Source organism: Gymnogyps californianus, chromosome 16, assembly GCF_018139145.2.
Source record: "Gymnogyps californianus isolate 813 chromosome 16, ASM1813914v2, whole genome shotgun sequence".
NCBI classification, from domain to species: Eukaryota; Metazoa; Chordata; class Aves; order Accipitriformes; family Cathartidae; genus Gymnogyps; species Gymnogyps californianus.
In genome coordinates this window covers 4,012,215-4,036,671 of record NC_059486.1, presented here as the reverse complement: position 1 = coordinate 4,036,671, position 24,457 = coordinate 4,012,215, and the positions used below count along the sequence as shown (strand labels likewise).

Sequence of the window (24,457 nt, the reverse complement as noted above, 5' to 3'; positions counted from 1 at the left end):
TTTTTGTGTGGAGTTTTCATTACAGACCATACGTGCTTCCCTTAGCTGCAACCTGCCCCACTTTGTAAACATGGTTTGAAGAACCATAGGTAGGAAGCAGCCTCTTAAAGGCAAGTATTTGTTAGAATATTCTGAGAAATGTTCTAATAAACTATCTGCGCAAGACAATGTTTTGATGACTGTTATAGTAATCTGGCACTAGAAATAAATTAGATGCCCTAGTTGTCAACCACGATGGGTTCTTTTAAAAATCCACTACAATTTATAGCACAATGACTAAACCCATCATATATAGTTGGGTGTAATTTACAATGCAATGTACTAAAATATAGCCACCCTAATAAAAAGCTATATAAATCACATAGAAAAGAAACAACCATTTGCCAGGAAAAAAAAAGGAAAGACATGTCAACAAAGAGAAAAGGCTTTCATTTGCAGCCTTTCCCTACTTTAGGGTCTAATCCTGCCCCTGTGAAGTGCACTGCAAAAGTCTAGTTCAACAATGGAAAATCAGAATCTTGAAAACTAACATTGTTAATCAGGACTGACACCACCGAAAATAATGTAATTGTATGGGGCTGATGCAGTAATCAGTCTAAAGCCTGCAGGAGATTTGTGTAGCTATAGCATGCCAGCTCCTTTGGAAGGCATATTCTGATGGGAAAGAGTTAGCTTTGAGGTTGCTCTGCTTTGTGCAAGAGCAAATTCTTTCCCTTCCAATAGAATACGCCCTTTATTTCCCTTCTCAACTGCAGAATAATCTAGGATCTGCCTTTTATTCCTTAAGACTGCACTTTAGTATGGAAATAGCCACTTACCACAAAGAGAAAGAGAGTCACAGTCAGCTGTGGTGGCATCCTCAAAACATGGAACTCAGTGGCTGGTTCAATGGGATGAACGCTGCCGTTTCCCTGCCCTTCTGGCATAGCAGCAAAAGAGCATTCCTCGCTTCTCACTGTTGAAAGGGCTCCTGAATGAATATCCTTTCTGCCTCCTGTTACAATGATGAATAGATAAATACAACTTCAAACATGCTACAGTGGCACCGGTATGTTGGACTGTTACCCAACAGTCTCAACTTTTCCCTCCCTCTCCAATTTTGTCATAAAACGCAAGCATCAGGTAGAACAAAATGCATCTGCATCCCATCTCTGACATTGGCCAATGACAGACGATTAAGAAGAGTACAAGAAACAGGGCAATTTCAGGGTGTTTCAGGCCCTGGTATGTCCTCCCAGCTTCTCACGATCAGCTGTTTATGATCTTTTCAGGAGGAGGTCAGACATTGATTTCTTTCAGCCAATAGTCAGTTAAACCAAGGAAGCCAAGGTTTTGCTAAAGAAAAAGCCCACCCAAATACAGGGCTGCAAATTTAAAAACAGGAGGAAATTACATTTCTACCCAGAATAACTGAGGGGTGGGATGGAACAAACCGTGCCAACCCTTGTGTGGGTTATAACAGAAATGGAGAGGGGAAGATGTCTACTTCCAAGAACTGTTCTTCCAGCTTCTCTAGATGATGAGCCTGGTGGGCTGGCTAAGGTAATCTTCCCTGATACAGAGCCTGCTGTTACTTTCAAAGGTGCAATTCAGTTCCAGCCAAAGTGGGAAAGATTACGCTTGACTTCTGCTCATTGCACTCCAGGCAGTGGATGAAGAACTGTCCTATCTGCATATACATTCGGTGTCATTATTTCTACTCTGATGATTCAAAACAGCTCTGATATTCTTTTCCATAAACCAGCCCTTAATAGTACTAAATCATTAAATCATTACTGAGACATGCTTCCCAGAAAAATGCCCCTTGAAGAGGCCTCTGAACCTTTTAGCATCCAGAAAGAGGAAATCAAGTCTTTGGAAGTCTGTAGATAGAGAAGTAGGATAGGGACTTCAGCAAGAAGAATAGGTCTGTACAGAGACCTCTCTGCCACTGAACAGCTGAAGGATTTGTCCAGATCAATGACTTCATGCCCTTGGTACAAGTCCAGCACTCGTCCTTCTTTGGAAGTTGCTTTTAGGCACATGAGAAGAAATCTCACCGGAGGTAGGAAATTAAGGTTGGGGTATCTGAGAATTCCTCCCAGCTGCATTCCTTCTGTCACATCTTTTTTTCTCTTTGATCACTTTCTTTTGGTGGTTGGTCAGCTTTCCTACCAGGAAATGTATTTTTATTTTGCTTTGTGTAGGCTTGCTGCATAGCAAAAAGTATGGCTACAAACACTCAGTTAGTGCCTTGAATAAGAGTTTGAGCTGCTGGTTACAGGATCAGCCGTTGCACTTGTCATAACAACCTATTCTGATTTTTCAGTAATCAGTACTCAACAGGGTCAATAAGAACCTTTCCATTGACCTTAATAGGAGCTGGAGCTCGTCTCAAATATCCTGGGGTTTGTTAGCCTGAGCTTTTATCTTCTGCAATGTTACAACAGTGATATTTATTAAAACTTAGCAAAAAGAATTGCTGTTATTAATGTGTGAGGCCAAATATAGTTGCATCTCTAACATGCTGGCATGGTGCCATTAATCTACAAGACAGCAGAATAGTGGTGATACATAAAGCTGAAATTCCAATGAGAAAGATGTACCCTGATTTCTGAATACCCCTACAATGACTGTGACATTTACTTACAATAAAACAGCCTATCTCCAAGAAAGATAGAGATGTTTATCTTATAATCCGTGTTTATAAGATGCTGCTTTTTATGTCCAATATAAAACACAGTGGGAGTATTGTTGTTGATATAATAGGATGGTTGGCTTCTTTTCTACCATGGTGAAATCCTTCCTATGAAAAAAGAGTAGAGATGACAATTTCAAAACCATTGTGAAGCAGAAGGGAAGGGGGAAATGGTGAAAGAGGCATTACTTACCATTTTAATTGATGAGTTTTCCTGTAACACTTGTCAGCCTAATATCCAAGCAATTCTCATGCAACAACAACTTTCTGCCCTGCCACTAGTGAGACCCAGGAAAATGTTCTTATTTCAGTTTCACAGAGGTGTAATCTGAGGAGGGTGGGGTTTGGATGACCCTGGGAACACATCAGGCAGCAAGAAACAGGATCAACTTTCACTGTGAGTTCAGTGCCTGGATCCCCCAGACATCCCCCTCCAGTGCATGAAGCAAGTGACCAACCCAAGCTTGCACAGTTTGTTTTGGCTGATGGAATTTGTGAATGACCGGCCCATTAGCTGAAATTGTAAAGGACCAGAACAGAATGGGAGGAAGGATAAGCGGACAGAACGCTAATCCAAGCAGCTCTACCACACGCTCTTGTTGACCTTTAGCAAATTGCTTGGACACTTGGTGCATCCATCTCCAATGTGTTAAATGGGTTACTTTGAACCTGCCTTGCAAGGGTCTACTGAAGCAGTGAGTCGAACATTGTGAGATTGTTCATGGAAGTATTTGGGAGAATCCAAGATACCTGCAGGAAAAAAACCCCAAAGTTTAAAAAGCCCAAGTCTTCTTTTATCTGGGTATGGACCTCTAACCTCTTTGTATTGTTTCAGTCCTTTAAATTGGCAGACAAAGACTTGAGTAGGGTTGAGGATCTTGCCCGAGGAAACTGTAAGTTTGTCAGGAAGCAGGAAAAGGGAAGCTGCTATTTTGCTCCAGAGGAGCTCTTCTGCATCTCAGAGTAAAAGAAGCAGAAAATTTTTCATTAGGCTGGTACTGGAGGAGGAGAAAAGACAGTCTAGAGGAGGAGTCCCTTTTGTTACCTGGTGGCAACAGGAGAGAGAAGAGCCATTGTCAAACAAAAGCATACGTAAGATATTTCATAATCCCACAAAAACATTAGAGATTCCTAACATTCAGCATTGGCACCCTACTTCAGGAGCTCAGAGCTGCTCAGACATTAGCTAATTACATTTGGCACAATCATCTCATCTTACATGCAGGCAGACACATTAGGTCACGTGCTCAGCTGGTGTAAAGTTTTGATTTCAGCAGCATGGCTCATGTGCTCCAGCTGAGGACAAGCCCCTTTGTTTCCATTTCTTATATGTAAGGAAAACTCACAACCTTATATCCGTAGTTCCATATAGTGAGGAAGGACCAAGATGAAGGTTTCATGTTGTGTAACCACAGTTCAACCAAGAGGTCCCAAGCTGCTAAATTAAGATTTCTTTTTGTTTGTCACAGGGTAACACAACAGCACTGACAATGAAACTTGACTCAGGTCATGCTGAAATGATCCCAAAAGAACAGCAGAATTGGGGTTTCTCAAAACCCATGGAGGGCTACAAGGAAGTTAAAAGAAATGGAAGAATACAGTGAACAGTGGCATTGGGGTCTCACAGGTCAGAATGAGACCTCATCCTGCTTATCTGGCAGAAGCACTGCCACCAATTTCACTGGGCACTACATCAGTTCTACAGAGTTTTGGAGGGAAGTTTGCCACTGGATTTTGAGAGGGAGGGAAAGAAAAGCATGGACAGGGGAAAATATGGCTTCACTACCTGTACAAATGCTAGCTTATCACCATCACATATAGAATGAGAAAAGTGGGAGTATAACAGAACTTTAAGAGCTTACTTGTCTCTGATGGCTGTAAATCAAAGAAATCTGTGTTCTTGGCTCTTCTCCTTGAAAAAACATTTATCTCTTGATAACGAGGAGGGGACAAAATAAGGCCATTAAGCAATAACATATTACACATCAGTGGTCACTGTCCTCACCTGGACCCTAAGCTGGCATTGTTTCCCCTTATTGCAGCTGAAGTATCACCAGCATTTCTCCCCAGTGGGTCTGCTGGAAGTTTTGACAGGCAGGTAAGCAGCTCATTAAGATCATCAGCTTAGAAGGTCACTGGGTTACTGATTCCATCACCCAGCAATTGTGACTCACCACGAAATAAATGGTTAAGCCCAGACAGGTTCACAAAGGTCATGTATTTATCACTGTCTGCGAGTTCAGGGGTGTCATTCTACTGTCTTACCCAGCACAGAAAGGGCAAACATATGCAAAGGTAATCAGGGGAAAACATATCTTCAGGTGAAAACCTGGGAAATGCATCTAAGGATGCTTGGTTTTTCAATACTGATTTTAATAAGGCAAGAGTTAATCCATAATCACAGAATAAACTCAATGCAAAAATAAAACATCTGAATTAAAAAAAAAAAGAATTAATGCAAAAAAAGAATTGTCTTAAAGCTTACAACTACCCTGCTGTCATGGTTTAACCTCAGCCAGCAACTAAGCACCACGCAGCTGCTCGCTTACTCCCCCCACCCAGTGGGATGGGGGAGAGAATTGGAAAAAACCCAAAAACTTGTGGGTTGAGATAAAGACAGTTTAATAGAACAGAAAGGAAGAAAATAATAATAATGATAATAATAAAGTGACAATAATAATACTAAAAGAATTAGAATATACAAAACAAGTGATGCACAATGCAATTGCTCACCACTCGCCGACTGATGCCCAGTTAGTTCCCAAGCAGCGATCCACCCCTCCTGGCCAACTCCCCCAGTTTATATACTGGGCATGATGTCATATGGTATGGAACATCCCTTTGGCCAGTTTGGGTCAGCTGTCCTGGCTGCGTCCCCTCCCAACCTCTTGTGCCCCTCCAGCCTTCTTGCTGGCTAGGTAAGAGAAGCTGAAAAATCCTTGACTTAGTATAAACACTACATAGCAATAACTAAAAACATCAGTGTGTTATCAACATTATTCTCATACTAAATCCAAAACACTGCACTATACCAGCTACTAGGAAGAAAATTAACTCTATCCCAGCCGAAACCAGGACACCTGTGCTTGGGATATTTTTTATAAAGGAGAGCTAAAATGAAGAGCAGAGACAATGCTCTTTAGATATGGAAATCAGTATATCTGTACTGAGTAGATGCTTGTTATACAGTAGGTATCGTTAGAGGAATGTCTGAAGAAATGACCTGACCTGTGATTAGAAACTCAGTCTTCATCCCACATGGTTAGATGAGGCTGAAATTTGATGGTGTGTCCAAGACATCATACAGCAAGGAGCAACAGTATTTAGCTTTTATTTTCTATGGCCGACTACAGCCCGCGGAGCACTGTAGAGGGACAAATTTCAGTTGTGCAAGAGTGGTCAGTGGGATTTCCTGAAGTTAACTCCCCTTCCCCAGTCTTCCTTGAGGCAGATCTCAACAGGCAGTAGTTTTCTGCTTGAAGACAGTTGTAGCTGGAAAACCATCTCATCTGGCTGTTTGATTAAAAGGTGGAGGACTGTGCACTGAGGAGGGCTACTCTTGTCTGAAACCACTCGCTGAAATCCTCTTCTGGCATCTGCACAATACTTTCACGTACAAACTGAAACAGAACAAGGTTCTTTCCTGACCTTTTGATTTATGTATAAAAGAGATAATGTGGGAAAATTTGAACAATTGTGACAACAGAACAAATGTAGTGGCTTCTGCAAACGGTTAGTATAGAGCTTTATATCACCAAAACATTTTTAACGCAACTTTCAGAACAGCTGGATATGCTATAAAATGAATTAAAAGGAAAACTCTACAATCTTTATTGCAATTTATATCCTGAATCCTTCCAAGTCAAGTCTTTGTGTTTTAAACTTGCAGCTGTCTTCTACCTACCATTGCAGTACATACATTAAAGCAACTTGAAGTTAAATAACTTCATCTGGAATCTCTGTCTGTATCAGCCAGGTCATATTCAGTGATGCTGCTCTTGCTCCTAAAATGCGACAGTTTATCTATTCCAGTCAGAAGGAGCACCAAGGTCCTCCTTCCTCTGTGGCTATTTTTGAAAGCCGTATAAATAAACAGATAGGAGATTCAGCTATGCTCACATGTTTTTCTCTATTACTATTGCACTAATATGAGGGATCAAAATGCAAAGGGAACAGAATGGAAACAGTAAAGAAATAGATCTAAAACCAGCAAGCAACAGAGACTTATATATTGAACATTAAGGCAAGGCTGCTTCTCTGGATAGTGACTATGCAAATCAGGGCACAAGACAAAATGGCTATTTTTATAAGACATCAAGAAAATACAGGTAGTCTGATCTCGACATGTTGGGTACTAAACCTTTGCCTTTGTAAGGCATGATAACACTCAATATATGTAAGATGCGCAGTAACCTGCTGCCTCTCAGAGATTTCTGTTGGTCTTGTAGATTAGGGGAAATAACTGTGATGAGAGCAAAACACACAAGGTGGCACCATTGCCGCTTTTTCTAAGTTAGTTCACTGGTTAGACTACATAGCGGTATACATTCTAAATGTATTCTCTTCCCTTTCTTGTGTCCTTCCTCTTCTGCCAATTGCTTCTAGAACTACAAGAGTTGAGCTCAACTTAAGATCTTGAAAAGTAGTTTGATTTTTTTTTTTTTTTATGTTCCTGAAGCAAAACAAAGATATCTGCAGAGTTCCTGGATCAGTGACGTAATACATTACTTGCATAGCTCATGGATGTAACTACTGGGAATGACAGGCCTTTTCAGCGCACAACAACTTAATGTTTCTCCTCAAGTGTCCTAACAATGTATGACAGATGTCACTTTCACTGTGGCGGTAAATAAATCAATGACATAATAATAAAATGATACTGATTAATAATCCAATGCTTGTCATAACATCTTTCTTCTGAGGAGTTCAAAGTGCCTTGTAAAAGGTGAATAGTAGCATCTTCATTTAGTGAGATCCTAAATGACTTCACCTGGTAACTTTCCACTGCATGAATTTCACCCGCAGGTGCCTGCTCTCCCCACCCTCACCACACAGAGAATCAAGAACTGGACTCATCTCACCTCCACAGCTGCAGCAATTTCTGGAGAACACAGCTCCCACACCTGTAGATCAGCCAGAGCCTTAAGAAAGGTGTCTGGATGAATTTTCAAGTCAGGAGTCTTGCCATATTTTTCCAGTTTCTTTAAGATGTTCTGTACATAACGGTCACTCTTCACAGACTCTGGGAGTCTGGCAAGCAATACAGGAAACCTTTAGCAGAAAGAAGAACAGCAATAAAAGAGAAGCCATGGGAACAAATGCCTATCTGATTAATAACTCTGCATTTGCCTGGCATTTCTCCCACTTCTCCACCTCCGTAACTTCCACGGAAAAAATGTCTCTTTGGGGAACGCAATACTCAGTGTAAGTCCCAGTGAATAATGCGGAAGAGCTTTACTTTATTGGACTTGTGCACCAATTCCCTTTGCAGGGCATTGAAATAGATGCTTCTTCATTGTTCATTTAAATTTTGGATGACAAACTTCGGTATGAAAGGAAATAATAAAATCCTAACAAATGTTTCCATTTTACTACAGATTTGTCCTCTTCATCTTTTCTCTATTTATTTTGTTTAGCCTCTACGGATTTTCCAGTGCAATCAGTGCCTGATCTGACACACTTTCTGATTCTCTTTACTATCCCTTTTCCCTGTGCTATCATCATTTTCCTCTCTCTGTGTGCTGACATAAATCTCACAGATGTAAGTGCACGGTAACACGCAGTCTTTACCATTTCACTCTGAATATAGAGATTCAGAAGGAGAATTACACATTACAATAAAAATAAAACTCTTGTGAAAAGACTGCCTTTTTTTTTTTAATGTTGTGTATAAATTCTGCAGTGCTGCTTTGACAGTCCTGGAGACAGATGTTCCAAACCTTTCTAGACTGCATGACTGGGATGTGCTGTGGCTTTCATTGCAAAGGGCTGAGGATTTGGCAACACACCAGCAGGAAGTGCTGCCTCCCTCCAGTTTAGGATACATGTTACTGGGACAGCAGGAGAGGGGTGAGGAATTTCCTCCTTAAACCAGTAAAAAAGGAAACATGTAGGTTCTCGTCTTCACTAGGGCCAGTTCTACACTCAGTAGTACACTGCTGGTATGGGTATGACTGTATAGCCAACTCCTTACTAGCACTGGCTAGATTACCCAGGTTACCGTAATTGTGTCACACAGGCCTTTTATAACCCATCCATGCATTAAGTTATTTTATTTGAAAAAGGAAGCTATGTTTAGTGTACTCTTACATCACACTGTTCATATTTTGTATTATTTTTGTTTTTTCTCACTTCATGAGAGAGATAAGACAACTAGACTGACAGCATATACTAGTAAAGTGTTCCTAGTGTGATTCAGCTTTCTTGGCAAGGCAGTGTTTGCAAGAGTATGGGAAAAACAGCCCTATTGTAAATGAAACAAGTGGTATGGTGAAAGCAATTTCTCTGTCATGACTTGTGTCTCCACAAGGGGGTTGACCAGCCTTGTCAGAGATTTCACTCTTCATACCCCTCATGGATAGCACTTTGCAGAACAGGCCTGGCAAAGAAAGCTATACTCATCTAACTATGCTGGCATAGTCAGAGCAAGACGGCCTCCTCACTATGGAAGCACGATTTTCATATGAAGGAACACCAGACTTGTAGTATTACTCTTGCATAGCGGGAAAAGTAAAAAGCCATATTGGTATAGTCTCCTTTATACTCATGGAGCTTTGTCCAAATTAAGGCTTCTTCTAACAGAACTAAGTATAAAAGCAAAACCTCATCCACTCCAGTTTCAGGGCTTATTTACATGCCAGATCTTAAATTTGGGGGACAGCTGGAGCATATATGTTTGACAATTAAAACCAGAGTTCTGCTAGATAGGCCAAGACTAGGTTTATTCATTAATGCATGACTGATGTGTTCCTGATGTGTCCTGGGCCACCTGCATTTTGGACCCGAGATTAGAAATGGACTTTTCGTTCTCTCAAATTGTGAAGGCCAGAAGGCTTACTAGCAAGGAGAGCAAAAGAGGGCAGGCTGAAAAAAACCCCATTCCATGCAGTTTACATACTCTGTAACCCCATGTCCAAGGAGTTCTCATGGACAGGGCAGTAGGGAACATGCTGTGAGCTTGCTGAGGTATTCTGGTAGGCTATTTCTAGTGTGTATCTGGAAGCTGACCACTGGATACAGCCAATATGCTTTCAAACATAAACCACTAGTCATCTGCAGAATTGCTGTACTGGGAAGCATTTAGGCGATTACTCTACTTGCCCTTGTAAGTGTTGCAGTATTATCCATGTGCAGTTTAAACATTGGCAGGGAAATATTCTTCTTTTTAAGATGGATGGACAGCTAGAGTCAAAGTCTCCTTTGCCATCAGTTTTAGTACTGTGAATGTTCAGTTCAGTAATAAGTTGTGAATCTAACCCATGTACATTTATACAGTAGCTCTCATCTGCAGGGTACAGTGTGTTTTACATACTTCCTGGTGGAAGAAGTCTGCTACAAAGCTGCATGCTGGGGAGGGTATGCGAATGCAAGGACTGAGTGCTTTTTGCCCAATATCACTGGAAAGAAACTCTTCATTATCCCCTTTCTTACCATTTCCAGTTAACCTATTTGCTGAGCAGACTGAGATCTGCTCCTAGAGATCATATCTGTATTTTTGTTGCTACTCATTTGAAAAGCCTGCATTTCCCAGCAACTGATTCAATGGTTTCTAGTGATACTTTGCTTTGGGGAGTAAAGAAGAAAAGAAAAAAAGCTTTTGTACTAAAGACAGAACTCCGGGACCCTGACCGTCTCACTTGAACTGAGGGTTTCTGTGCCTCCTTACCAGTTTAGTCCATCTTCATCATGTTCTCTTTCGGCTCTCATGCCCAGCTGTCTTATTCTTTCCATGACTCTTCTGAAATACTTCAATTGTTTCAAAGCCTGGTATTTTTGACAACATCGCTCTTCCTGCCTCCTACAAAAAAAAGCCTTAAAAGTTAAAGCTGTGTTTTAAACTTTCCCATACTTCTGCTTAGTTAACTGGGAAGATACTAAGGAAGGCAGAAAACAATGAATGTGAAGAACACATTGTATGTTCAGTCTGTGGACACTAATAACAATTTTTGCTTTTGCAGTGTTCTGTATACATTCATATTTCTACAAACATATTAAAAAGTGTTTACATTTTATATCAACTGTAGGCAAGAAACAAAGTTCAGAATCAAAACATTTAAACTGAAATTCAACCTCCACTTTCTATCAGGTATCCACTGCTTAGAAGCAAACAAAATACTGTACAGTGATCTAGGGTAACATATTATTTAACATACAACAGAAGATAGGTGGAATAGAGTGACCTGAGCTAGAATTTTGACCCAGAGATTGGGCTCACGTATGCATTCCTACAAAAAGTACTACTGTGTTATAACAAAAATAAACATCTGCTTTTCTTTCCAATAAATTACTTATACTATATCCTGCCAAACTGAGGTTTCATCTCCAAATGCTGATCAAACAGAATACGCTTGTGTGGCTGTATGCAGAATGGTAAAATAGCTGCAAGTAGTAAGTTTCCATCTGACTTGTCCTTCCATACTGCAGGATGCTGGACTGATTAGTTCCTTATGCAGTCACAGCAGCTGCTCAGGGCAGAAAACAAGGATCCAGCTCCAGATAAGGAAAGCTCTGGGGACAAAAAAATCTATGTACAAAATGGAACAAAAGAATGGAAAGAAGAAGGAAGTGAGAGGGGAAAAGAAAACTGTGCGTATAACACCCTTCAGAACAGCAACGTAGAGAAGGATCTCAGGTCTGATGCTTACTGAGACAAAAGAATTTGCACAAACATCACAGATGAATGTTTCTGGGTGAAAGGAAAAGGATGACAGGCTTTGGCTGGTCAACAAGGTAGAAATGTCACTGATCTGGCAAAAGGCCTTGAGAGAGGACATTGCAACTGTTACTATGAGAGGAGCCAAAGTAATGTTGAAGAACAATACAGTGATCTCTGAACTGAAAACACAAGACAGCCATACAGATTGTATGTGGACTGAATTTATTATTCTGTCTGTGGGTGAAAAGGACTACGATGTCCAAAGTAAATATATCCAATGTTGTTAGCAAAACCATTTCCAGAAAAGTCATTCAGAAATATCCCAAAACACTGCTGTAAATATTTAACCTGTAATATATTTTTTGTACACAGACAGTCATGAAACTTTTATCATCATCCCTATATTCTTATTTTAATGTCAATCCATATAAATGCATCTTTAAAAGGCCTGAAGACAAGTCCTAAATCTGGTCAGAAGCAAGGTGTGTAGTGTTTTAAGAGTATATAGAAAAGTCTCTTACCTCTCAAGGCTCACTAGGGCATCATGTAAACAACAAGCTGCTTCTTCACGTACTGCTGTGAACTTTTGCCTCATATCGGCACACAAGTTAGATTTGCTTTTAATGAAAGAGCTGATATGGCAGCTGCAACTAAAACAACACAGAAAACTGGAATTAACACCTTGTGGTATCCATTTTGTGGTAAGCACCTGTGTTGCTCAAAATATACAGCAATGTGAGCCCACATAAATTTTGAGATCTCCTTATTCTCAGTAAAAATCCAAATTTAATATCATTTACAGTTTTTTAATTCATCAAATTTATGAAAGAATTTGCTTAATTAAAATAATTGTAAGTTATATTAAATTTGGATTTCTGCCATCTTTCCAGTCACATCCTTCCAGGAAAGTGCCTTTGCATTACATTGAAATGTATTAAATGTGCTGCAAGCTTTCACTGGCCTGCTCTGGTCTCATGTAATAAAATGCTCTCTGACATTTGCATGCCAAATGCTTTTCACACAGAGAGCTGAGTTTACACAGCGTATAATGTGCTTCAAAAACAGATTTGTACCCTTACCCCTGCCTTCTGGGCCTCTGCTTCCTTGATATTATACTCTCTTGGTCCTTAATGAATGGCATGTTTACTCTGTAGTTCTGAGCCACTGGCAACAAACTGTAAGACACAATAAGGTTTAAAATAGTGTACAGTATGGCCTTCTCTAGAATGTGAAAGATTCTACAGGTGCTGATAAAACATTCTTAATATTACAGACTTGCTGGTACAAAATTTATTTCTCTTGACCTCAACTCAAGGGAAAAAAATGCTTCAGTAAAATCTAATTGTAAGAATGGTTTGTTGTGTTGATCTTATAGCTGTGGAAACCATCACAGAACTGAGTAATGAGGGGACACATCTAATGTAAGCTTAGCTAGAAATGTTATAGAGAGACTACTGAAAAATGCAGTGGTAGAAACAGAAACAATTCTACTGGAGTAAGATAGAACATGGCTTTTTCTACAAAGCTGCCAGAGCATAAGATCTCTTCTGTTTGCAAAGGCAAGATTCATGCGGTATTTTCCAGAAAATACATACTGCTTGCACAGCAGTAAAATGGGCTATTCTGCCACCCATGTCAAAAAATGTAAATGTCATCTGAATTCAATGAATGCTGAATTCAGTTGTTTGGGGTGGGGGGTGGGGGGGGTGGGAAGGCATAAGCTCTGTCCTGATGAGTTGCTTCTCCTAGTCATTCAGAAACCCATCAGGTAACGTACCGCTGCAGTCCAGTCTTCTTAACCATATCTTCTTGTTTATGGACTTCTTTTGACACCTCTTCGTGTGTTATCTGGACAACTTTCTGTAGGGCTGATAAAAAAAAATTCTGTCAAAACATGCCAACTCAATATTGCATTCCCCTCTTCCTTGCAGAGAGGATGCCATATATGCTAGCCTGAATGAGACATCCTAAAGACACCTGCTATTTAGTATTTCTAAAAATTAAAGCTGCTTCTTCAAAAAAGCAGCTTTTTAAAGAGGTTTCAAGATAGGTACCCAAATATGAATGCATCCAATTCATTAATCACTTTTGAAAACATAAGCTTTGTTCTTTCAGCTGTGAAACCCCTCCCCATCAAGTAGATGTTTTTTACATTAGATGCTTATAGTGTATTAGAAAAACAGGTAGATTTGAACAAACTATGCGGAAAGTCTATTTTCAGTTCCTGTACTCTGCTGTTAGCATTCTACCGGCACAACTGTCAAGTCTTCTGAATTTCTAAGTCTACCATACCACTTTGCCATTCTTCTTTTAAATGTCATATGGAATTTAATACATTTAACATCAACAGGTATCTAATTACCTCTCTGTGTCTCCTTATTAGCATCCACTAAAACTTGAGACATGTCCTCAAGTAGCCCTTCATTGGCTAGAGTTTCCAGATTATCCACCTTTGAACAGGTCTCTCTCACTAATAACACTCTTTACTCTCTTTCTGCCTTCCACTGTAATGTGAATGCTTAATATTCTCCTCTCCCTTGAATACCTGGAAAGCCAATTTAACTTACTGTTTTCCTTCAAATTGACATCTTTGTTTTCCTTCCCGCTGCTGTTTCATTCCTGCTTTGATGCCAAACCCCTGGAGAGACACTGAGACGGCCATCTTCTCTGCGTTATTCCCTCCAATCACTCATGCAGTAAAACAACTGTCACACTTGTTATTAAAAATCCCAGTGTTACCTGTCAAATTCTAAGTCATCCTCTGAGGTGCTCAATATGTCCTACATGGTAATAAGTGACATTTTACAGAGTACTCAACACCTTGAAGTTGTAATCCCCAAATTCAAAAGGTCCTTTTTCTACATTTTTGTGAAGCACCACATACAGTATAATAGAAGATGACTGCTGAATGTTGACTGTGTTAAATAGCAGCACAAACTATTTCTACTTGTTAAAAGTACAGATTTGAATATTATACTGTGAATTTATAAATGTAAGACATGGATGGAACAAGTTGCTGGGCACCACCTAATGGGCTAAATTTTTAAGAACCATGCTTATAATGAAGATCCTCTATTAGCTGCGGCCAGGTGAGTTTCAAGAGCGCCAAGGTCCCAGTCAGAAACGCCTAAGTTCTAGCACTGACTGGTTCTAATGATGGCTCCACTGTGACCCTTACTAGTCTCAAAGTGTAAGCCTGTAAGATGCTGGCTATGCCACTGGACCTTCTAGAGCTCAGGAGCAGTTTGAATACAAAGGCTGACCCCCACAGGGTCTGGAACCTGACATCGATATGGGCAGGGAGCCTCTGCTCAAACTGAGCTAAGGCTGCATACAAATCTCATCTGTTCTTGGCATGCAGTGTCAGAACCCTTCTTAGAAGAACCTAGTCCTTTCTATTTATGGTTACCATTTGGGCAGATTGAGTAGCTGGATATCTGAAACCCGTCTACTCTGCAGATAATGGTGCTTTGGGGGAAGAGGGCTATACTAAGCAGTGGCTGCATTTGTTGTTTTCTCCGAGATCAGCCGAGTTGTCTAAAGCCAGTCCTGAAAGCAGTCTTGTTGGCAGATTTTGGAGGGAGATGACAGGAAGCAAACCAGGGCTAGTACCACAAAGATATAGCTCCTCTTTTTGGCTGATGAACAGAAAGGGAGGGCACAATACTTCTCTGCCCTCCATTTTGCAGCATTAGAACCTGTTCCAATTCTCCATCTGGAGAAACTGGGAAAACAAATACTCAAGCTTGTCCACATTCATATTTTTGAAATATTAACCTCCATAGCTGTGAGCTAGTCAGACATTAATTAGAAAAGAGAAAAACAGCAAAGAAGAATGTAGTCATTTCACCTGATCTTGATTCCTATGCCTTAGTTAATCATCTGTGAAATGGGGTAGTAATATTTACCAGTTTTGCAGGGATCTAACAATGATAAATCAATTGAAGAGACATTGATCAATCCCAAAGAAAAGCCCCAAATTCAGGTATAAGTTTTATAATGAAGATCCTTTGCACAAATATTTATACCTCCTCTTTTAAAAGTATGTTTTTGACCGAGAATTCAAAGTTAAACTACTGGCCAGAAAGCTTTGGGAATAAAATCCAGTTAGTGTTTAATCTGTCAGATATAGGTCTCACTTTTTACTTCTCAGTGTTAAGAAAATGTATGTCATTTGAACTGATCTGCATATACACACACACTTCATTACACAGTAACCATGAAAAATTAGGCTTACATTTAGTACATTTAGATCATATAGTCTCTGTCTGCACAAAAAGAGATGTTTTTTTCAAATGTGATTGAGGAAGCAAGCTTAGAACACTAATCTGCTTTGTAAAACCTTTGACTGATTAGGTGGGGACTGAATGATAAATGAGACTACCTCAGCAGTGACCGGTTGTTATACCACAGCTGCAAGGACTGCAGCTTCCACATTTACCTTTGTCAACATGATGTAACATTTAAACTTTTAGACTAGTGCAGGTCCTCACTCAGCCAACAGCACTGAAAAATCAAATTTGTATAAGCAGCCATTCTACAGCAGCAGTCCCCAAACAACAGCCTCTAAATTAGTTGGGCAAAAGGCTTTATATTGAGTTATGAATTCCTTCCTTAAAAGAAATCTTTCTGTCAGTCACTCAGCTGTATCCACTGATTAGCTGCCTACTACAGAATCTCTTTCCCACTTTTGAAATATATATATATGTGTACATGTGGGTTAGGGTTGTGTGTGCTCTCAAAATTATGTCTGTATAAGTTACATGAAGCTTTGTGAATTTGGGGTATAAGGCTACAGGGCAGCTGTACTTGTCATCCATTTCTGATTTGTCCATGAAACATCCTATAATCAGAATCCTGGATTAAACATGATTCTAGCAGCTTCAGAATTCATTACAGAATCCAATCTTTGCTACAGAGTTGCCCTGCGAAAACTAACTTCCCATATTTTTTAAAGCTAGGAACATAATCCTTGAGAGGACCAGACTGGTAACTCAGGCCAGTCCCCTGAAATCACAAGCAATCATGTGGTAGATGTTGTTCCAAAGGGTACACTGAACATCTTTCCCATACATCACACATACTGCAAGATATTTCTTTATGTCCCACAGCAAACGGAGGCTCCCAGCTGTTACAGCTCTCAAGATTATTTTCAAATCTTATCTCACACACAAACCAATTGTTCACCTACATCTGTAAACGAATTGCTCGAAATTATAGCTTTGAATTCTCCACTACTCCCATTCATGTCACAGGAAGGCCATTCATCTGTGCTTAGTGCCATGGACAGCAGTAGCTGTGCAGGTAGTACATGATATTAGTGCAAGCTTCTCAATATATCCACCCAGCTTCTGGCAATCTGAACCTAAAGGTCTTTCAGACCCAGAGAATGTGTCCATTCCTTTACATTTAAGGACAATTAATTGTTTTTTCTTCTATTCGTTTGAATTGCTTTTGGACTTGAATATACTTCCAGAAATCTATTGTAGCAATGAATTCCTAAGTTTAATCATGCATTGCATGAAAACACTTCCCGTTGCTTTAAATTTTCTGTCAGATAATTTAATTTAGTGTGCCATAAATCTGGTGTCAAGGGAACTTGTGAAAAACCACTCTCTAGTCACTTCTTTCCATGCGCTTCATGATGTTACAGAGATCTGTCATAACCTTGTATTCAACCATTTCTTTTCTGCACTGAAGAGCCCTAGTCTATTTAATTGGTTCTCATCTGGAAGCTATCTCTAACATGCCTCACCACCTTTTTTTCATCAAACTTTACTACTTCTGATACCAGCCTGTCTGAATTGGCAGGACCGGAACTGAAGAAGCACATACAAAACATTTGTATTTTTGCATAACATGTTTTCTGCTGTGTCTTCCACTTCATTCTTAGGGGGGTTCTTGCCTTTTTGATAGCTACTGAACTTTCACAGAACTATCCCAAATGACTCCAAGAGCTCCTGCCTGAGTGGTAATTTAGAGTCTAGCAGAGCATGTCGTCAGCCTAATAATGATAATATAAATATCAATTGAAAGGTAATTAGCAGTACTAAATGCTAACATGATTTTCTGGTCCAGCTTTACTTAGAAGGAAGGGAAAAGACTTAAGATTACCTAGCTTTGTATCGAAACACATTGCAGAGCGAACAGATAAACTATTCTGTCAGGTCTATCAAGCACAGGTAATCACTCATTGATGAGTAGGAGGAATACAGAGTAAGAAAACCCTAAGTTAAATAGAACCCCCTAAGTTAGACAGATACATATTCAGTGGACCACTTGGTTATGGCAGAGAACAGTTTCACTGTTTTCACTGCCTGTTGGACCTTATAGATGCAAATGACAGTCTGACTATACAACTGCTGTAACTGAATATTAATTAAAACTCTTACTTAATATTCACATGAGATTATATTGTCTTTAAACCAATTTGCTAATGGGGAGGGCACAGAGAGACTCGTACAAAGTTCCATATGCCTGAAGAGAAATACACTGGTACATCTAGCAGTATCTTTGACACAGGTTCTCCCTAGTAACACTGAAAGCAAATCCATTTGATACTGTCAGTCAAGAAAAGTAACTTACAGGGGAAAAGAGGTGGTTGTTCTTTAGCTTGTGCTGACTCACTCACAACATCAGATGAAGCTACATTAATCTTGACGTTGTCTTCAGAGTAAAGTACAGTGGAAGTTTCGCTGCCACGAGGGGTTTGACCACAGGGAGATGACTGACTGCTAAGCTGAGAGATACCTAGAGTAGATGTCTTGTTTATCTTCCTGCTAAGTGGACTGTATCGTGCTTTCCAGGTGCATTTCTGTACACAGAAGAAAAAAAAATGAATGGAAATGAGGGGTTTTCTATAGCGATTTGACAACAAAGAATCATATTTCTGTAACTAATGCCACTATTAGATCCTTCTGGTCCTCCTGTAACCTCATAGATTTTTCTCCAGTGACTTCAAACAAGCTAGTGATTTCTTAGGTAGGACCTCCTTCATTTTGTTATCTTTCTTCAATACTCCTCTGCTATAGCATTAATGCCAACAGATTAAGCTAATCTGTAAACAAATAACACTGCAGCTGCAGAGAGGGTTGGTAATAGAGCAACCTTCTCATGTACAGGGAAGAATAGGTCAAAGTGGTCTGATAAATGTTCAGGTCTCCTCCCAACACCCAATAACCTGGCAAATGAATTTCCTGTGTCAGGAATGTAAAACTGAAGTCTGAAAGCAGACTGAATTCTGCAGGCTTGATAATCAGAACAATATGTATTATAAAGCAAGTGCCCCTGAAGGAACCCAATATTTCCACTAGATGTTTCATATCAAATATGAAAAGCAGTCTTCAAGTAATATTAGCGTAAATGACAAAGGAAATTGTCATTAATTCAGGGAGGAAAAAAATAAAAGTCTCAGCAATGTAAATGCTAAAAGACACATCAAGACTGACATGCACTTTCATTTCTTCTGCTCATGTTTATTTGGACCTGACTTTAGAGAACTGGTAAGACTGTATAGAAAAATCAGAAAGTCTCATATTTAGAAACAACTCTGATATTTATGTGACTTGCTGACTTTCCCTCTCTGTTTGCTAACAGCAGGAAGAATATTTGCATGAAAACACAATCTTTGTCTTTTAAAAGTCTCACAACTTTTGCTGCTTATTCCCCAACAGAAATCATAATCTTCTATTGAATCATTTTAATTATTATGTCATGAGGGTACGAGCTGCAGGTGTTGACAAATAACAAGAGCAAATAGCCTGCATGTAACAGCAGCTCATATTTCTAAGAGTGCCTCACCTGGCATTCTAAAAGCACTTTACAAAGCTTGTTTAATTTAGCCTTACAGGGGCAAAGCAAGGAACTAAAAGCTTAAGCAGACTGCTGAATATCAAAATGTGAGATGTGCTACAGAGTGAGAAACCCACTGGTTCTTTATTGAGTTCTCCTAGTTATGCTGCTAAGCATCACTCATTCCCCCTTCATTTTCCTCCAGTCACTTCACCAGTTTCAAAAAGAGAAGTCTTTCTGTGGTTTCAGAAAGATAGTAAACCAGTTACCAAGTATTACAGATAGTTTTATAGTGTTTAATTTCCTCTCAGGTATTAACTTTATTTTTCTTTTAAAAGGCTTTCATCCGAATTGCTTGTTTCCTCCTTTCCTTGGCTTTGCTTTGAATGTGGCAAGTGAATCTTGCTTTCTATATAGGCCTCAACGTTTGGCATTTGTTTCCAAATTTAGCTTTAAATTCTGTGTAAAAAGGCAAATAAACAAATCATGACTAGAACTTACTAGAATAAGGCCTCCAGGATACCAGTCTGAAATCCCCATTTGACTGAAAAAGACCTATTTGTGTGAACAAGTACTGCTATATGACTCTGGGTCAAAAAACAAGGGGGCAAATGAAACAAGAGGCTAGTTATGTTTTAGCTGAATATTTAATTCTTCCCACATCAGTACTTACCAGTAAGACCAAGCCACAGTTTCAGTCAGCTACATACTGCTCTTCCTATTACCTAGTATCAAATTGTTATTCTTCAAAACCTAGAGAGACAACTACTCTGCAGTCACAAGATCCAGAGCATAAAATGTGGTATCATGGAGTTCAATTAAGCAACAAAACAAATGCTTGAAAAGTTGGATTAGGTCCCAAGGAAGAAATTAACAATGAAGTTACCTTTGTGTTTGTAATAAAGAGCTCCCACATGTATGTTGCTAACTTCTCCTCTTCAATTTCTTTTACTGTTTTTTTACAACCACCAGGGTCCCTAAGCAAAAACAATTTAATTAGTTTTCCATTTTGAGAGTCTTGCTTTTATTATAAGTTCTTTTAAGAAATGCAAAGTAAATGGTAGCTGACCACTGCTATGATGCGTATCTTTGCTTATAAGAAATGGCAAGACAATGCAAGGTGTATAAGCCATGAGTAAGTTATAGTCACAAGTGAAGAAGAACCTAAAGAAAGCACAGTCATTCTACAAACTATCATGCATGTACTGGGCCAGATGATGCTCTCAACTTCCTCTGTGCAAGTACTGAAGAATTTTGTCCAGTATAGCAAGATTTCATGAATAGAAATGACAGCAGGTTCATACAAGTTTGATTTTTCCATGCTATTGGCTAAATGAAGACCTATACTGGTCCAAAAGTTTAAATGTTACATCATGTTAACAAAGGTAAATGTGGAAGCTGCAGTCCTTGCAGCTGTGGTATAACAACAGATCACTGCTGAGGTAGTCTCATTTATCATTCAGTCCCCACCTAATCAAAGGGTTTACAAAGCAGATCAGTGTTCTAAGCTTTCTTAACTACATTTAAAAAAAAAAAAAAAATCTCTTTTTGTGCAGACAGAGACTATATGATCTAAATGTAAGCCTAATTTTTCATGGTTACTGTGTAATGAAGTGTGTATGTATGCAGATCAGTTCAAATGACATTGAGGGAGAGGAGTGGTGGTTAGAGACAACAACAGAGAGCAGAAGGAAGTATACAACAAGAGATTGCACTACTTCAGAACCTGGAAATGAATCCAGAGCTTTATACATTTATACTCTGCTGTCAGCCTGTATCTGTGAGACTTGCTGACAAACTGTTTCTTTTATCCCAGTCTATTGGTTGGTCCTCATATGTAAAGGGGTGAAAAACCCATCCACAATACATACTGGACTGATTCTCTCTCCAATTTATCAGGCTAATTCTATATAATGCTACTCTGCCACCTCTGTTATACATAGGCACAGTTTGTCTTGTCGGAGAATATACAGAGAAAACAGAACAGCTTTGAAGAGCCCTGCCCTGCAAATCCGAGCATAAACTGTTCACTATTTTACCACACACTCATGAATAATTTAAATACGTGTTATGTCAACATGATTATATTGACTAAAAATGTTGGGAACTGAAATTAATATTTACTTTTAACAGTATAAAAGTTCAGAAGCAATGCATCTTTTACAAGTACCCATCCCTGTCATACATAATTGCTAGAATAAAACCAGCTACTAAATACCACTTAATAACTGGCTTTGTTCTGTAATTACAATGTATGTGGAATTCCTGTTGAGTTCACTGGGATAACCCTCCAAAGGAAGGCTATGGGAAAATACATACATCTATTACTACATGTATTTATTTATTAACCAAAAGAGAAAAAGGAAAACACAACTAAATTTGACTGGGATAGCTCAGTATTTTCTCCTAGTTCAGCAACTTGCAATAACAGAGGACCATGCTGTGCTACTGATTTGACTGTACAACTTCCTGCTGACTGCATGGGGCAAAGTCAATACAAAATTTAGGTTGCATGGCACAGAATTAATAACATTTCACTCAAATAGTTATTACTTGAAAGAAAAGAAACAACAACATATAAGGGACAAAAGATCCAAACTCCTCATTCCATCTACTATCATGCACTGTGCACATACGTTGGATTCCAACAGGTTAATATGGAATGCATCGAACTGCTGGATTCAAGAGTCAAAGCTTCCAAAAGCCAGTGTATGGCACACAGTTGTCGGAAAAGATGTTCACTGCAAAGAGGAGAAACAAATGTGTTATACTGTAGAGTCAGGGAAACAGTCAAACTGGCATCATGTTGGCTGAAACAGATGCATCTAAGCACTTCTGTAGCAGATGGGTTTTTTTCATTGTCCCAGTGAATTCTAGACACCTCTCAAGGTTTTTGTAATGTTAATATATAACTCTGAATCCTGAAAGCACATTTTTGCACGTGAAATTTTCAATGGACTTCTCTCGGTGATGCGCTCAGCGCTTTCATACCTATAAGGATTCCAGCATTTATCCCTTTATGACATGGATTCTTATGGGTTTTGGATTCTACAGTAGCTTCTAAGTTTTGCATTTAAGAAAAAGCAGTGTGTGAGTTTAAAATGTTGGACTAATCTTTTTCTGAACTAAGATTATCTTTGGCATTTTAGCTTATTCCACGTGCAAACAAATATATAAAGACACTTCTGGCAAGCAATTGGGTTAATGAACTTAGAACAGACCAGTGTGTATTAGTGACTAATACAAAATATATAGAAGCAGACACGTACTGTCTTCTCCCTCTCTTTTGTAGGCCTACTTTTTTTTAACTAGGCAAATTAGTTTTTAATTTTGATAGCCTTTCCTTAAAATGAGCCTAATCTTGAAAGCTATACCACATAAGCAAATTTTATGCAACTTAGGATTTATTGAAGTCAAGATCAGCAAGGCAAATGATGTGTGTTTGTGTACGTGCGCACATATAGAGTTTTCAGTAACTCATTAGGATTCAATCATTTAAAGTTAGAATTTGCCAGTTGCTATTAGTGAAGACAGACTATTTCACCATAAACTCCTGAAATTCTCAGGATACGTGTTTACCAGTTGAACAGCAGCTCTAGGTATATGTGTTATAGGTCTGTGTTGTAGTGAATTTCGCTTATGTCCTACCAAGGAAGGCAGGATATAAAGCTGCCTTCATATATACCTTTTTGCTCCAGGGGGGCTTGGAATCAAGACACTGGTATAAACAGGAATGAAAGACCGTAAGGTCATCTTTTTTTTCTTCATCCCCGACTTCCTCAGGTGGTTGCCTTCTGTTAGAGAGCAACTGTGGGAAAGGTCAAAGACTGAAGTTAAAAAAGGAGTATGTGAAATGAAGACATTGCCAATAAATCTGTTTATTGTGTTCACATCACCACACTCCCTCTTCTCCTCCTTACATTAAAAAAATACTTAGGTGTATTTCTAAATTGTTAATTACATTGCATTTATTATAATTTATTAATATTGCAAACCTGATATTTATGTTTACCAGGATATATAATTATTATTTATTTCTAATATGTTCTAATACAATATAATTTTTTATCTAGGCTTCCCCCCGCCTTTTAAACTGTTTACCACTGCAGACAAGCATACGTATAACAGCACACAACTGGAACTAACACGTGCTGGCAGAGTTCCTGCATGTGTGTAAATCACATGGGACAGTTTGAATAAGTAAAGGCACACCTGTCAAAGCCACACATTTCTTGTTTCACACGTGTTTCATTCTGTACTCCTGTCCCACCCAACACATCCTGGAGTTGAGAAAATCCTCCATAAGACTCCCTAATTTTGACATCTGATCATAAGTCTAATGATTTCCCTCTTACAAATGTTGGCAGATGTTAGAGATCTTTCCTCTAAAAATGAAGTTAAACTCTCAATTAATATTAGTTTTAAGCAACACATTGAAAATATTAAAGGATATCAAGTTTACACTAGGAACTTTTGCTTGTGTAGATTTTTAGCTTAGTTCTAAGATTTCTTTAATAAATTTTTACAACTGGCAAAAATCCTAGTGCAAAGGTAGGATTAAAGCGGCTTTGTCAGTATTCACCCACAAGCCTGGTATACTCTGCACCAGTAAAAGCTTTTTTACTGCTAGGAGAAGCCATACCTAAATGAAGATAATTTTGCCTACGTAGATATACCTTCATAAAGGAAAGAAGAATGTTAAATGTTTTTAGGTCAGCCTTTCTGAAGAAAGAAGCCTTTCCTTACAGAAGAAAATAAATGACTTCAGTAATCTGAATGGTCACAATAATAAATGCAATGGTATTTTTCATATGTGTAATAAATTATTTATCTACAATAAATGTGGATTAGCCGAGTTATGTGTAGATAGAACAGTTACATATCAAAATTAATAAGCACAGAGTTTACAAAAAGCTTTCAGCGAGGTTCTTATGTATTCAGTTTTTTAAATGAAATAATCTTGTTTACCTAAAATGTTCAAATGGCCTTCATTAACCTAGGACCAAAGTGCTTCATAGTGCCATTTAAATAATACAGCTGTAGGTGACTTGTTTAAGTAAGGAGAAAGTTTTAGATCATTAGAGGCAAAAATTCCAAAATACTTTGACTAATAC

General features: G+C 38.9%; 1 protein-coding gene across 1 annotated transcript in view; it reads right to left on the bottom strand.

The window, feature by feature from the left end:
- Positions 1-5,860: 5,860 nt before the first annotated feature.
- The window catches only part of CCDC60 (coiled-coil domain containing 60), a 64,342-nt gene continuing 45,745 nt past the window's right edge, over positions 5,861-24,457 (bottom strand). Inside the window, exons 5-14 of the mRNA XM_050906765.1 lie at positions 23,029-23,151; positions 21,980-22,084; positions 20,230-20,320; positions 18,138-18,366; positions 13,330-13,420; positions 12,632-12,727; positions 12,074-12,202; positions 10,563-10,694; positions 7,759-7,948; positions 5,861-6,297 (exon numbers count right to left, since the gene is read on the bottom strand). Of these exons, the coding sequence (XP_050762722.1) occupies positions 6,199-6,297; positions 7,759-7,948; positions 10,563-10,694; positions 12,074-12,202; positions 12,632-12,727; positions 13,330-13,420; positions 18,138-18,366; positions 20,230-20,320; positions 21,980-22,084; positions 23,029-23,151 (1,285 nt within the window). The 3' untranslated portion in view covers positions 5,861-6,198. The remainder of the gene's footprint in view (positions 6,298-7,758; positions 7,949-10,562; positions 10,695-12,073; positions 12,203-12,631; positions 12,728-13,329; positions 13,421-18,137; positions 18,367-20,229; positions 20,321-21,979; positions 22,085-23,028; positions 23,152-24,457) is intronic.